This window comes from Streptopelia decaocto (genome assembly GCF_964273445.1).
Source record: "Streptopelia decaocto genome assembly, chromosome: Z".
NCBI classification, from domain to species: Eukaryota; Metazoa; Chordata; class Aves; order Columbiformes; family Columbidae; genus Streptopelia; species Streptopelia decaocto.
The window spans coordinates 1,009,786-1,023,899 of record NC_138657.1 but is presented as its reverse complement, the minus strand read 5'-3'; the positions used below and the strand labels follow the sequence as shown (position 1 = coordinate 1,023,899).

The window sequence follows — 14,114 nt, the reverse complement described above, 5'->3', positions numbered from 1 at the left end:
GAATACCTTATTTGTACTCATGGATATCTTATTTCTATGTAAAACTAGGAAAAGTGTGTCAAATGGAGTATTTATCAAGAAAAAATGAACTAGAGTATTCTTTGTGTTTTAATCTTTGTCTTTTTTTTTAATGAAAATCTACATTCTAAATAAGAAATATGATTTAAAACCAGCTGTTTTCCTGTGATGTGATGAATGATGTTGCTATACATATTTTTGCTTTTGGTTTCATTTTCAAATAATTCTATGCTATTCTTTGGTTTTCCATATGTTTCTCTTTCCAGTCTAACATTTCCTCGTCTATCAGTTTAAATATGTAACCGCCATAGAATTTTTTTATTCTTTTTTTTTTTAATATGGTAGCTCCATCTTCTTTTGGGCCTTTTTACAGGTGTTTCAAAAAGATGGACCCAATTTGAAATCCCCTCTGTATCTTTGAAATTGGGTCCATCTTTTTGAAACACCCTGTATATTTTCTTGTGCATGTATCACATAAGTTCTTTTTTGAAAGAGAAGTTAGAAAGCTAAATTCTCTTATTAATCATCACTTTAAATAGGCCAGGAGCACTTGACTTAGCATCTTGGAGATACAGGATATTGAGAATAATTTATTACATTTACTTTCTAAAAAGTACTAACTACTCTTTTTGTGTTAACTAAATAGTTTATCTGGAATAAGATAGAAAACTTACAGAATATAGAAAATAGAACATATTCTATATAGAATACAGATAACCTTTAATTATGATAATGAAAAATAAAAGAAGGTGATCGACAGCGGTTTGATTTTGGGTCCAACGTTAGGCGTTTAAAAGGCTACTCAGTGAAAAGTGGCTCTGATAATTTTGTCGAAAAGGTAAAATGCATGTAAATTTTTGTTGTCGTTTTTCAGCCAGTATTCTCCAGGCCATGTCCCTCTTGATCTGTGCGGAGATGTACCAGGTAATGAGACTCCAGCACATCTGCGAGCTCTATATCATCACGCAGCTCCAGAGCATGCCCAGCAGGGAACTGGCGTCCACGAGCCTCAGCATTGTCAGCTTGCTCAAAAAGGCCAAGGTGCGTGTTGAATATGCCAAATAAGAACATGTATATTGGCTTCAGTGAGGTTTTTTTGCTTGTTCTTAAAATGTAATTGTTAAGATTTTTAAGATCTTAATAATTTCCCTTCCTAAGCGTTGATAAGCAATCCTGATTAGGGATATTTGGTGGCACAGGATTGGCTAAAATAAAGCCTTCTTCAGCCTTTTATTGCATTTATACCATAATTTGTGCAATTGGCTTCATCGAGGACATGTTGCTGTAATTCAGCTTAATTGCAGCTTTTGCCAGAAAAGGTGTGTTTTAGGCAAATGAAGAGGCACTACTTTCTCTTTTGGTCAAAAAGAAAATATGCAATATGTAAGTGGCAAAGGAGATCTAACCTGATTGAATATTGAGTGAAATACATAAAAACCATGAAAATATTAGAGGCTGAAAAAAAGCAATTGTGTAAACAGAAGAGGAAAATAAAAACTGAACTGATTACAAGCCTCAGGCAGGGTATTGTCTCAAATGAACAGCATTTTGTGGAGAAAGAGGAGACAACAAAACCATCATGACATGCTCCTCACGTTCCTTTTTCAGAAGCTCTGCTTCTGTGCAGAAAACAGAGATTTTGAAGATTTGTGACCAAAGGAGCCCCAGGGGTTGGATCACACCTCTGGGACAGCGAGTTTTATTGTTTGTTCTTGGGTCTCCATCTGTTTACATGTTTCCATCAACAACGTTTCCTTCATTATCTCCTACAGTCAAAACTTTATTTAGTAAACAGTGGAAATCTGAAATATTTTGGCATGCAAGGTATAGTTGTGTTATAGACATGACAGCATTAAGTGTTGTTTGTGTTTCCTTCTTGCAGTTTCACAATTCTGATTGCCTCTCAACCTGGCTTCTTCATTTTATTGCGACTAACTACCTCATCTTCAGTCAAAAACCTGAATTTCAAGATCTTTCAGGTAATTTATCAATTGCTTTTAAAACAATAGATGTTTTTACTTTCTGCTTAGATCGGAAACGAGGTACTGGACAGTACTACTTCTGCATGAGAAGATGATTGGGATTTCTTTAGGATATACATTCTAGTTTAGTCCAGAGTCCAAGCTGGATGGTTCACCCTTCCAGCTTATGTACATAATTTTGTTCCATTTGTACATTTGAATCAATGAGTCACTTCCAATACCTGCTCCTTCAGGGTTGGGGTTTTCTTTGAAGAAAACAGGATTCTTACAGTACTCTCTAGCAGATCTCATGAAATCAAATAATTAATGTCATTCAAGTAGATAAACCCAGGTTCTTCCAGGGAACTGCTATTTACTTTCCCAAATGGTATATTTGTTTCCTGATATGTAACTCTAGAAACTTTTGCTCATTGATTATGGGATTTTTCATCACCCTGACAAAGGTGATCTTGACGTGTGCATCTCTTTGATCCTTGGTTCATAGTCACACCATTGGTAATGGGCCAGTGTATTGCAGAAAAGGGTTTTCTTGTTAGTGATCTGAAGCTCTGTTTGGTCCAAAGTACATTAAAGGTCCTCTTTCCGCATTTGCAAGGCTCATATACGTATGTGTGATGATAGACAACTGTGTAATCATTAGGAGCAAAGGAAGGAGATCTAGGTCCTCCCTGCCGTGTTTGGACTTGAAATTCATCTTCCAGCTGCCCACCGGTGCATCTTCTGAAATGTCCATTTTGTATAGGGAGATCTGGATTAAACTCGGTAGAACAGGGCACCTGTGTCCCCCATCAGTGGGGCTGGTCCACAGCGGACTTGATCTGCTTCCCTTGTTGCTGGTTCAGGTGACAGGGCGACACTTTGTGGGATCTCCCTCACTACAGGGTTTTGGTCTCCACCACCCTGTGGTTCTCCTGAAGCTGCAGGGATCAGGTTGTCCTCTGCATTTTGTGAAGACAGAGGCTGCCTCTGGCTTCCCCTGGGTAGCCAGGAGTGCACAGAGACCCTTCTGGCTTACGGTCCCTACAGGGCTCTATCTAGGCACATCTGCTTACCCATTTTTCTATTCCCCAGTGGGATATCACTTTATTCATATAGCTTATTGAATGTGTGTGGGGTTTTGTCTGTTTGTCTTTTTGTTGTTGTTTTTTACTGCCATGGAAAGTCAGAGCAATGGCACTTCTATCTCCACACTGCAGTTATCCCAGTGGCTGCCAGACTGCATATGTTTTGAAACTTACGCAGTGATGCTTCTGATAAGCATCGTTTCTCAGCACTCACCAGCAGGTGCTGTGGGATGAACAGTTGCAGTGTGACCTCCCCAGACCTTTGCTTTGCCATCACCTGCAGTTTCCTTCCATGCTTCCACCCAGGGCTGATGGAGGGCGGTACTAAAGCAGTCAGGTGAGATTTCGGAGGTCTCTGGCCACTCGCTGATACCAGGCTGGCCATTTTGGTAAGCGCCTGTATGTTGGCTCAAAGGACAAGGGTACCACACTAGAGGATAACTTTGAGTTTTGGTGTCCACACACCCAGCAATCTGCCCTTCGTCCTTCTGCTCCCTCTGAGTCTCTTGCACTGAGGGGTCAAGATTCTCTACTGTATCACTTGCACTGAGACAGACACAGGAAAGAAATAGGAATATATAAGAAAATATAGATGGATGGGATGAAACTGTGCTGATCCAGCTTGCCAGGGCACAAACACTCACAGGCACATTATGATGGGACCACACTTCGCAGACCTACTTACAGGTAGTCTCCCTTTCTTACTCAAGGCTGCATGGCACAACGTGGAGGATCAGGCCGAAAGAGTTGCGGTGAACGGAGCCAAACCCAGTTGGCGACCGGTCATGAGTGGTGTCCCCAGGGATCAGTATGGGGCCAGTTCTGCTTAAACTCCTTATCAATGATCTGGATAGGGAATTGAGAGCACCCTCAGTCAGTTTGCAGATGACACCAGGCTGGGTGGGAGTGTTCACAGAATCGCAGAATCCCAGAATGTCAGGGGTTGAAGGGCCCTGGAAAGCCCATCCAGTGCAATCCCCCCATGGAGCAGGAACACCCAGATGAGGTTACACAGGAAGGTGTCCAGGCGGGTTGGAATGTCTGCACAGAAGGAGACTCCACAACCCCCCTGGGCAGCCTGGGCCAGGCTCTGACACCCTCACCCCCAACAAATTTCTTCTCAAATTCAAGTGGAACCTCCTGTGTTCCAGTTTGCACCCATTGCCCCTTGTCCTGTCACCCAGAAGAGCCTGGCTGCATGCTCCTGACACTCCCCCTTTCCATATTGATCCCCATGAATGAGTCCCCCCTCAGTGTCCTCTTGTCCAGCTCCAGAGCCCCAGCTCCCTCAGCCTTTCCTCACACGGGAGATGCTCCACTCCCTGCAGCATCTTGGTGGCTGCGCTGGACTCTCTCCAGCAGTTCCCCGTCCTGCTGGAACTGAGGGGCCACAGCTGGACACAATATTCCAGGTGTGGTCTCCCCAGGGCAGAGCAGAGGGGCAGGAGAACCTCTCTGACCTACTGACCACCCCCTTCTAACCCACCCCAGGTACCATTGGCTTCCTGGCCACAAGGGCCCAGTGCTGGCTCATGGTCATCCTGCTGTTCCCAGGACCCCCAGGTCCTTTTCCCTACACTGCTCTCCAACAGGTCATCCCCCAACTTATACTGGAGCTCTGCTGGAGGGTGGGATGGCCATACAGAGGGGTCTGGACCATCTGGATCGATGGGCTGAGGCCAATTGTCTGAGGTTCAACAAGGCCAAGTGCCGGGTCCTGCACTGGGGTCGCAACAACCCCATGAACGCTGCAGCTGGGGAACAGCAGCTGGAAAAGGCCCTGGGGGTGTTGGTGACAGCGGCTGAACATGAGCCAGCGTGTGCCCAGGTGGCCAAGAGGCCACAGGATCCTGGCTGGTCCCAGCACTGGGGTGGCCAGCAGGCCCAGGGCAGTGACCGTCCCTGTGCTGGGACCTGGGGAGGCCAAACCGCCAATCCTGGGGCAGTTCTGGGCCCCTCATCATCAGAAGGACATTGAGGCACTAGAGAGAGTGCAGAGGAGGGAACGGAGCTGGTGAGGGGCTGGAGCACAAGTGTGATGGAGCGGCTGAGGGACCTGGGGGGTTCAGCTGGAGAACAGGAGCTGAGGGGAGACCTTCTGATCTCTGAACTGCCTGAAAGGAGCTTGGAGCCAGGGGGGTCGGGCTCTGCTCCCCAGGAACAAGCGCCAGGAGCAGAGGAAACGGCCTCAAGTTGCGCCAGGGGAGGTTGAGGTTGGATCTGGGGAACAATTTCTTCCCCAAAGGGCTGTGGGGCATTGAACAGGCTGCCCAGGGCAGTGCTGGAGTCACCATCCCTGGAGGGGCTTAAAAGACACTTAGACAAGGTTCTTAGGGACATGGGTTAGTGCCAGAGTTGGGTTAGGTTATGGTTGGACTCTGTGATCCTGAGGGTCTCTTCCAACTGAAATGATTCTGTGGTACTTTGATCACCTCAGGGATCCAGGAGAGCAACTCAGCATGGTGCGCCAGCTCTCTGGTGTCTTTCTGATGGCTGAAATCTTCAGCAGCAGCCCTGCCTATTGCACAAGGCGAGCGGGAAGGTGCCGCTGGCAGCCCTTTGTTCCTGCAAATTCACTGACCTCAGCCCTCCCCGAGCTGCAGCTCTGCGTTGGTCTCTGTCCTGCTCGGTCAGAGCCCCCAAAGGACTAGGCAACCACTGCAGGCTGACCTGGGAAATTCTGAGGTAGTGTGATGAAAATGCGTATTCCTGCGAAGGCAAAGGGGATTTCATCTAAAAATACAGCTAAAAACTCTGCTACATGGTTTCATCAGTGACAAAAAACACATGCAATAGAAGACAAAACTCTTGTTTAATTATTAATTGCTCTCCCTACCTCTCTTTTTGCAATGATCTTCAGACAAACTATTGGCATAGGGACTGAAATACCCTCCTTTATATATTACAGCGTAGAAAAATGCTCACAGTTGATTACCCCATCTGGTTATCACAGCATCCCAGGCTGTTAGTGACCCCCGTGTGTCCCCAGCCCCCCCTGCTCCCGCAGGGTCACAGCAGATCCCACAGGATCCCAGGGGCTGCAATGGCTCACAGAAGGAGACTCCACACCCGCTCTGGGCAGCCTGGGCCAGGCTCTGGCACCTCCAGCAAACAAGGTTCTGCTCATGTTCACATGGAGCCTCCTGTGTTTCAGTCTGTGCCCGCTGCCCCTCACCCTGGCCTTGGGCACCACTGAACAGAGTCTGCTCCATCCTGACACCACCCTGACACACTGATCATTGATCACATCCCTCTCAGCTCCTCTTCTCCACTCCGCAGCCCCAGCTCTCTCAGTGTCTCCTCACACAAAGATGCTCCAGACCCCTCAGCATCTCCGTGTCCCTCCCTGGACTCTCTGCAGTGGTTCCTTGTCCCTCTTGACCTGGGGAGCCCAGCACTGGCCCCAGTTCTGCAGATGGGGCCTCCCCAGGCAGAGCAGAGGGGGAGGATTATCTTTTGCAGATGAAGAATATCCATCTTCAGGGTAATCTCTCCGATCCCGGTAACGGCTATTGTATTTATTAACTAACTTATTTATTGTTAACTTAAAAGCAAGGGAACATCATGCGCTAACTCTTCTGTCTGTACTATGGCAAGTTCTAGGCAAAGTGGAGAGTGCTCATCCTTACTTTTCTAGTCATATTTATACCCCTAACTCTTTTTAACCCATTTTGAAAGACTTTTTGCAGCCTGTGCACTTGTGCTGTTTGGATACTACATTTAATTCCTTTGTTGCTCTGTTTAGTGGAGGAGCGCAATTTCGTAGAGATGCACAGGTGGCCTTCCAACTTGTACCTGAAGCAGCTTGCAGAGTACAGGAACTACGTCCACTCTCAGAAGTGCCATTGTGCAGTGATGTGAGAAGCCTGAACACGCACAAAGTGCATCTCAACCGGGAAATCTCAGACTGGGAATGATACGGAGCATAATAATCACATCAAGAGCAAAACCAGATGTTCCCTGCAATGCGGTATGCCTTGCTGTAGTGCACTTACTAGTGGTCCTTGCTTTGATAATAAACCACGCTGTTTATTTTTTTCCCTAAAGCACAGAGAAATGTAGCATGAAGATTTATTTCAAGCACAAAGATTTCACACCGATGGGGATTTAACGTAGCATGGGACAGTGTCATGACTGTCATCTGTTCCGCCTTCTTATTTCTTTATTGCTTGTTGCATTGTTTTTGATGGTTATTTCTGGCTGCCAAATCTGCACCTGTTGAAACCAGTGGTTTTTGTAAATCTGTGTACAGCAGGGGCATTGTGGCAGTGCAGGAAAGCTGAGAAGTCAGCTCTTAAGTTCTTTAATTATTTCAGAATGCAAAAATTTACTGCATCATCTGTTGGTTTGCAAAATAAAGTGTAGGCTTAATAAGCATTTTAGTAACTGTTTGTTTTCTACTTCAAGTTCAGTATCTAGTTCCTTTTGTTAAAACTGTTAGAGTCGTATGAGCAGGTGTTTTACTTCCAGAAGGATGCCTATGCATCACTATATTCCCTAGTGCCTCCCAAACATATAGAAATTAAACATATTTTCCTTCCAAGTAGACAGGAGAAGAAAGTCTGTTTTAATAATTCGTAGAACACCTTTGCTAGTGTGGTCATACTGTATTTTCTCCCCAGGAGCAAAGAAGTCAGACCAGAGCATATCCATACGGTACTGGGAGGGACTGGGAGGGAAAGGGTCTTTAATGTGATGTAGGTTTCTGGGGCAAAACTCATTGACACTAGTGACCTTTTGAGGAAAAGTGGACAGGGAACGCCAACTTTGAGCTCAACCCTCCCCAGCGGGGACTCAGTTTAAACTGAATTATCATAATGTGCCATAAACTACATCATGTGAGATAAACCTGATTATTTCTTGCTGTGTAGAGTCTTTCTCAGATACAACAGAGAAATCCTAAATATTATGACTAGGATGACCCTTGTGGACAGTACCGAGAGTTTTCTCAACCTGAATCGCTCGTTGTGACCTTGTGTATACGTAGTAATATCAAAGACAACATGAACCCAACCATTACATAACACATCTGTCTGAGCACAGATGTTTTTCTGTTAGTAGAGATCTTATCAAAGAATTAAACCCTTCTTGTCTTGTTGTGTTTTAAATTCTGCTTTGCCAGCTGCATTTAATTTAGTTGTGTAGTCTGAGCCTAGAAAGACAAGGAAAAGACACTGAAAATGCTATTTAGTGTTACCTCAATGTCCACAAGAGGACATCTAGAAAGTACTTGGAGACTGCAGATGGAACACCAAATTATGGACCTGAATCTTTTTTTGTTTTATTTTTTGCTTGAAAGACTTTTTAAAAAATATTTCAATACACGTTTATATGTGAATTGTTCTTTTCAAATTCCATGCTAGAGTCATAGAGATTTATTTACTTTTTCTGGTGATGTTTTGCAGAGGTTGAGAGGGTATTTCCTTTCCTATTTTTGGATAGAAAAAAAATAATAATAAAAAATCTTGTGACTCAGCTGGCTGCTGCAGGCTCAAAATTCTGAGGTTGTTTTTATGTAAGAATGAGAATTCATTTTTATTTTTCAATTTTCACCCTAAAGTTCTTTAGAAGATGAGATATACTTATCTACAGCCCACATACATAGGAAGTCTGAAATATAGAGTATTACATTACATTTTCAAGGCCACTAAAGAGAAATGAAAACTTTAAAGAAAAAGTATGCAGAGAAAAGTAATACATATTGAAATCAAATGTGAAAAAAACATTATTTCCCATCATCATAGTAAACATTTAAAATAATAGGCATAAGTTGACTGGATAGATACAAACAAAGCTATGGGGTTTTTGAAACATTCAGTTGTGTACCAAAAACGAAAAGAAAAGGTGAAGTACAGGTTGCCTGGACACCCAAGAGCATCTTTGGTCACAACTTGCGCTTCTACCAGCAGATCAGTCATCAAAAATACGGATTATACGCCTCATACTGACTTCTTGTACAAAACTGAGACAAAGTTGTGTGAATGTTTGTCTGTGTTGCACATGGTCCTAAATTTTTAGTGTTTTAAAACCTTTCCCAGTTTTTTTTTTTTTTTTTTGCTAGCAGTTAGTCTGTTGCCAGTAATTTAAGAACAAATAAAAAGCAACAAAACAATGTTTTTAACTTCCTGTAAATGTTTTATAGTCATTTAAATATAGGCTTAATGGAAATACAAACACTTTATAACCAAACAAGAGAAATATTTTGCTATTGTGTATTTTAGTCAGTGGTAAGCGTAGGTTTTATAAAGAGAAGCCAGGCAGTGTAAAAATATTTATTCACAGATTAATGCATACTGCTACTCAGACATTAAAACAGTTTTCCCTTTTACTGAGTATCCTCATAATGGTGCCTGTATCAGGTGCGGATGTGTTGTCCTTGCAGACACAGGCAATATGATAAATTTAAATTCTTAGAAGAATTCTTATTATAAATTCTTATTTCTAGGCTGTGTGATGATTTTCTGTATTAACGCATTTAACTTAAAGCTATTTTAAAAACTGATACTTTGGCATTCAGAAACGTGACTGAAAGTAAATGATGATGAGTCGTCAGCAATTTTTTAAGTGGAGGCATGAGGACAATATCACAGACAGTCAGAAATTAGGGCAGGACTGAGTTTGGTATTTATGACAACTTTGTGTGGTATATATAAACTAAAAATTGCTATGATATGAAAAAACACCCTTTTCACTATGGTATAAAGCAAAAATCAGGGACCAGCTGGGGGGAAAGGGGGAAAACAAAGTTATTTAAGCAAGTGAGGAGAAAGTTTTCCATAGATCCCAGCATCTCCCAAACTCAAGGACAGAGTAGAAGTCAAAGAAAGAGGCCAGTGGTCAACCTGGGTGCCCTTAGGCAGGACTTAGAGGGTTGGGATTACAGTTTCAGACGTAGATTTAAGTGGAGTTTTGAATCCCGAGTCCGTCATTAGAACTAACTCTCTAAATTCACATCTAGAAGATGGTTTTTTGAACAACAGATTGCACCGTATAATACTTGTTGTACCGATACATGTGTGTGCTTGTCCCAAGCTAGCAAGAAGCTTTCCAGAGACTGACACAGTCAGGTAAAAACCTCTGCTATTGTCCTTTAGTTCTTGCTGTATTTGATTGATTTGATTTAAAAAATAAATAAAAAGAGAGAAGGAAGAAAAGCTATTTTATTAACCATGTGCTGAAATGGCTGTATGTTTTGCTTTTTACATACTCTGACTAAATTGTACTTGGTTTTAGGTTGACTATGTAAAATTTTGTTAGAAAATAAAAAAAAAAAATTCTCTAGTCAGTATCGTGTGATAATTTACCCATGTGAATTAGAGATTTCAGTGTTACACTGGAAATATTTTTGTGGCATATTAGAATCATAGAATCGTATATTTTCAGTTGGAAGGACATTAAAAGCTCCCCCAGTGCCCCATGAGCAGGGACGTCTTCACCAGCTCAGGCTGCTCAGAGCCCCGTCCACCCAAAGCTTCTGGGTTCATCCTCCCCCTTTCCCTTTCCCTCTTCACCCTGGATTTCCTAATCTCAGCCAGCTCTTCTCCTGGACCTGATGACCTGATGGGGGAGTGTCCCACACGAGCCATCCCTACTTGTCCCACTGTCACCGTCCATTCGGTGATGGACTTGTGATGGTTCGTTTACCTTGATCTCGAAGCGCAAAATTAAGGCGACCAAAATGCCAAGGGGTTATAATTGAATCAGTGTTACTTTATTATTTTGGCTGTAAAGCAGCACGTGACAGAGAAAGTAGAGAGAAGGGGAAAGAAAAATAAAAGGGGGAAAGACAATTTAGCTACCACCAAATGAGTCCCAAAGGTGTCTGTCTGGTCTTGGGTCCCGTAAGAAGAGTCCTGCTGGTCATCCATCATGATCTGGGATCCTTTGGTGGAGAGATCTCTACAATGTTCAGTCGGGAACCATCATTTATGCTTCTTCATCCCCCCTCACTTCCATGGATTGGGGCCAATCTCTGCCTTTGTTTCACAATCCAGGCTTAACTGCACAGGCTCGAAGAATCACCACTTTGCTTGACAAGACCCGTCTGCACCTGCATGGCCTCATATTCAGGGGTCTCTTTCTGATCCCTTGGGTGACCTGAAGACCCTTGGTGAGCTTCTGAGCATGCTTTTCTTTGTTGGCCTTAGTAACAGGAGGTGGGGGGCAAGTTTGGCTGAAGCAGCAGGTGAGAATCCATCTTCTGGACAGCAGCTATTGTCCCCAGGTCGAAGAGGCCATATAACACAATTCCTTTTAGGAGGTGGAGGCAGCAGGTGAAGTCCACACAGCAGCAATTGTTACTGGTAACCCCCAGGTTGGACAGACCTGTGCAACACAATTCTTCTCCCCAGGCCTCTCTCCAAGTTCAATTCAGTCCAATGAAGTTCGATGAAGTCCAATGAAGTTCAAGTTCAATTGTCCAATTCAGGTCCCTGATGGTGATGTTCAGGCAAATATTGTTCTTCAGACCAACTCTTACACCCACCCACAGGGTGTCCTTTGCCTGTCCTGGAGCCGGGGCAATGGCTGGACGTGTCTGTCTCCGAGGGTTCAGACAAGCCATGCTCCGTGCCCAGCGCTTGGAAGACCAGGTTATGGGGTTTCTGGTTCTGAGGAGACCTTGCTGCAAGATGGGGCTGCAGCAGAGCCTGGCACACCGTGGGTGCCTTGGGACGGGTGGTGTCCCCATGAAGAGGGTTCTTGAGAGACAAGCCCTGGCAAAAATCAGAAGCGTTCCTCTGGTGGGGATGGGCAAGGAAAGGAAGGTGCTGCTGGTGGCACTGGGAAAGAAGAGAGCTTTGGAGAGAGCTTTGGAGGGAGCATTGCCAGCTTGGTGAACAAAGCTTTCCATCACTGTAAATCCCCAAAACCCCAGCAGCAGCTAAGACAAGCCTTCTTCTGACACCCCATCCTGGGTAGCCCTTGCCATCCGTCTGTCCCCACTGCTGCTGCCGTCCCCCTCCCGCATCCCTCCACTGCTGGGAAATTACCTTCTGCTTTCTTGTCTGGAGCATCTTTGTGCTGAGGAGACACTGAGAGCTGGGGCTGCGGAGTGGAGAAGAGGAGCTGAGAGGGATGTGATCAGTGATCAGTGTGTCAGGGTGGTGTCAGGATGGAGCAGACTCTGTTCAGTGGTGCCCAAGGCCAGGGTGAGGGGCAGCGGGCACAGACTGAAACACAGGAGGCTCCATGTGAACATGAGCAGAACCTTGTTTGCTGGAGGTGCCAGAGCCTGGCCCAGGCTGCCCAGAGCGGGTGTGGAGTCTCCTTCTGTGAGCCATTGCAGCCCCTGGGATCCTGTGTGATCTGCTGTGACCCTGCGGGAGCAGGGGGGGCTGGGGACACACAGGGGTCACTAACAGCCTGGGGTGCTGGGCTCTGTGATTCTCTCACTGGTAACGCCCCCATCATTCCTCTTCAGCCCGGAAATCTGCTTCCACTTTCTATGGGTTCTATATATATATATATAACCATCAATCCCCCTCCTGATGGGAAATCAGTTTCTGCTTAAACACTCTCATAAAAGCCATAAAGATGCAGATTTAAGAGATTCGATCTTCATCCCCTTGTCCTGGCAAGATTAATCCCTGCAGAAGTTTCAAAAAGCATCCTGGGTGATACCGACATCCCCCACCTCATGAAACAACACCTGCAAGCTGTTTTTCAAGTATTTTATTTTCAGTTACTGATTTTGGCCCTTAGAAATTTCACCAAAACATTTTTTTTTTCCTAAAAGGATATTTAAGTCTGAATTTCCACATTTTTTCCAGATTTAGGGATTGCATTTCACAGCGGGGTTGGGGGTCAGTGCAGAGACCGGCAGAAGTAATCACCATAAAAACAGAGGGAAGTATTTAAAAATCAGCTTAATCAGCCAGAAAACCCCAAACAAAAACCCAGTGACAATGGAGGGAAGAGGAGACAACCTTCCATGAGCACCAAAATGGGTGCAAACCCCCACATTAAAAGAGCTGATAGTTGAAGGAATTTTTCCTCTGGAACCAGGTAAGCCTTTTTGCCAATAATTTATAAAGTATGTGCAAGTTTCCTGCGGATCTGAAACATCTGAATTGCATATTTGCATGCTAAATTTAGGCACATGAAACTGACTCTGGAACTCAAATAGCGAAGTATTTCTACCAGGTTGTTTAAAAACTGCCCTGCACATCTGTGTACACATGTGCTTAATCTCCAGCTTTTTTTGATGATGGTTTCAATGAAACAGACGATATTCTGGATTTTTGAAGCCGAATAAGGGGGTTAGCACCAGGGTCTTTGCCCATGCAGAGAAAATTATGAATAAAAATAAACTGAGGAAATACAATGGGAATATAACACAGGGAAAATAAGAATGAGGTCAAGTAATCAGGACCTGAATTGTACAGATCATTTGCCTTAATTAATTGAAAAAAACCCATTACTTTTCCAAGCCCTCTCTGAAGGTGAAGGCACAGAAGTGATGATCAAAGAAGTAAAAAATTGTTTGATTTCCATTTCTTTGCAGCAAAAGGGGAGCCATGCTCCAAAACTGGGCAAAAATGGCAGAGAAATACCCCACTTTAAATTCCACCAAGCTCAATGAATTCTGATCATATAGCCACATGCACACCTGGAAGCTCTTTGTAACAGTTGATAAGGGTTCAACGACAACCCTGTCAAAAAAAAAAACAGTAATACTACCACAGTTTTGCAGGTATTTCCCTTCATGTTGGCTTTGCACCATGGGGGAGAGAATGTTCCTGGTTGGAAATAGGGTTGGAAATAGGGCTTGACTATGAGTAGGAATTATTTAGGGATGATGCACAGCGATCAGAAAGCATGAGTTTAGCAGAAAACGCAGCTCCTCTCACACTGAATCATTTTATTTTCAGAATAAGAGGTTTTGCTTCCCAGCAATCTGAGTGCGATGTGGCTCGTTGCGATTGGCACTAAATGGGTATCGAGCACCTGAGATCCCTCGTCAAGCGGAGTATTTACAAAGCCAAAGTCTGTGCTTTGCACCTTCACTCCCCAGCCTGTTCCTTTAACAAGCAGCTGGCAGGAAATTTAA

The 14,114-nt window shown here is 44.2% G+C and overlaps 1 protein-coding gene across 1 annotated transcript in view; it reads left to right on the top strand.

Moving 5' to 3' along the window:
* The window catches only part of RHOBTB3 (Rho related BTB domain containing 3), a gene marked incomplete at both ends in the record, with an annotated part of 31,532 nt that extends 24,607 nt beyond the window's left edge, over positions 1-6,925 (top strand). The window contains 3 exons of the mRNA XM_082075142.1: positions 893-1,059; positions 1,901-1,997; positions 6,810-6,925. Of these exons, the coding sequence (XP_081931268.1) occupies positions 893-1,059; positions 1,901-1,997; positions 6,810-6,925 (380 nt within the window). The remainder of the gene's footprint in view (positions 1-892; positions 1,060-1,900; positions 1,998-6,809) is intronic.
* Between the last annotated feature and the right edge of the window lie 7,189 nt (positions 6,926-14,114).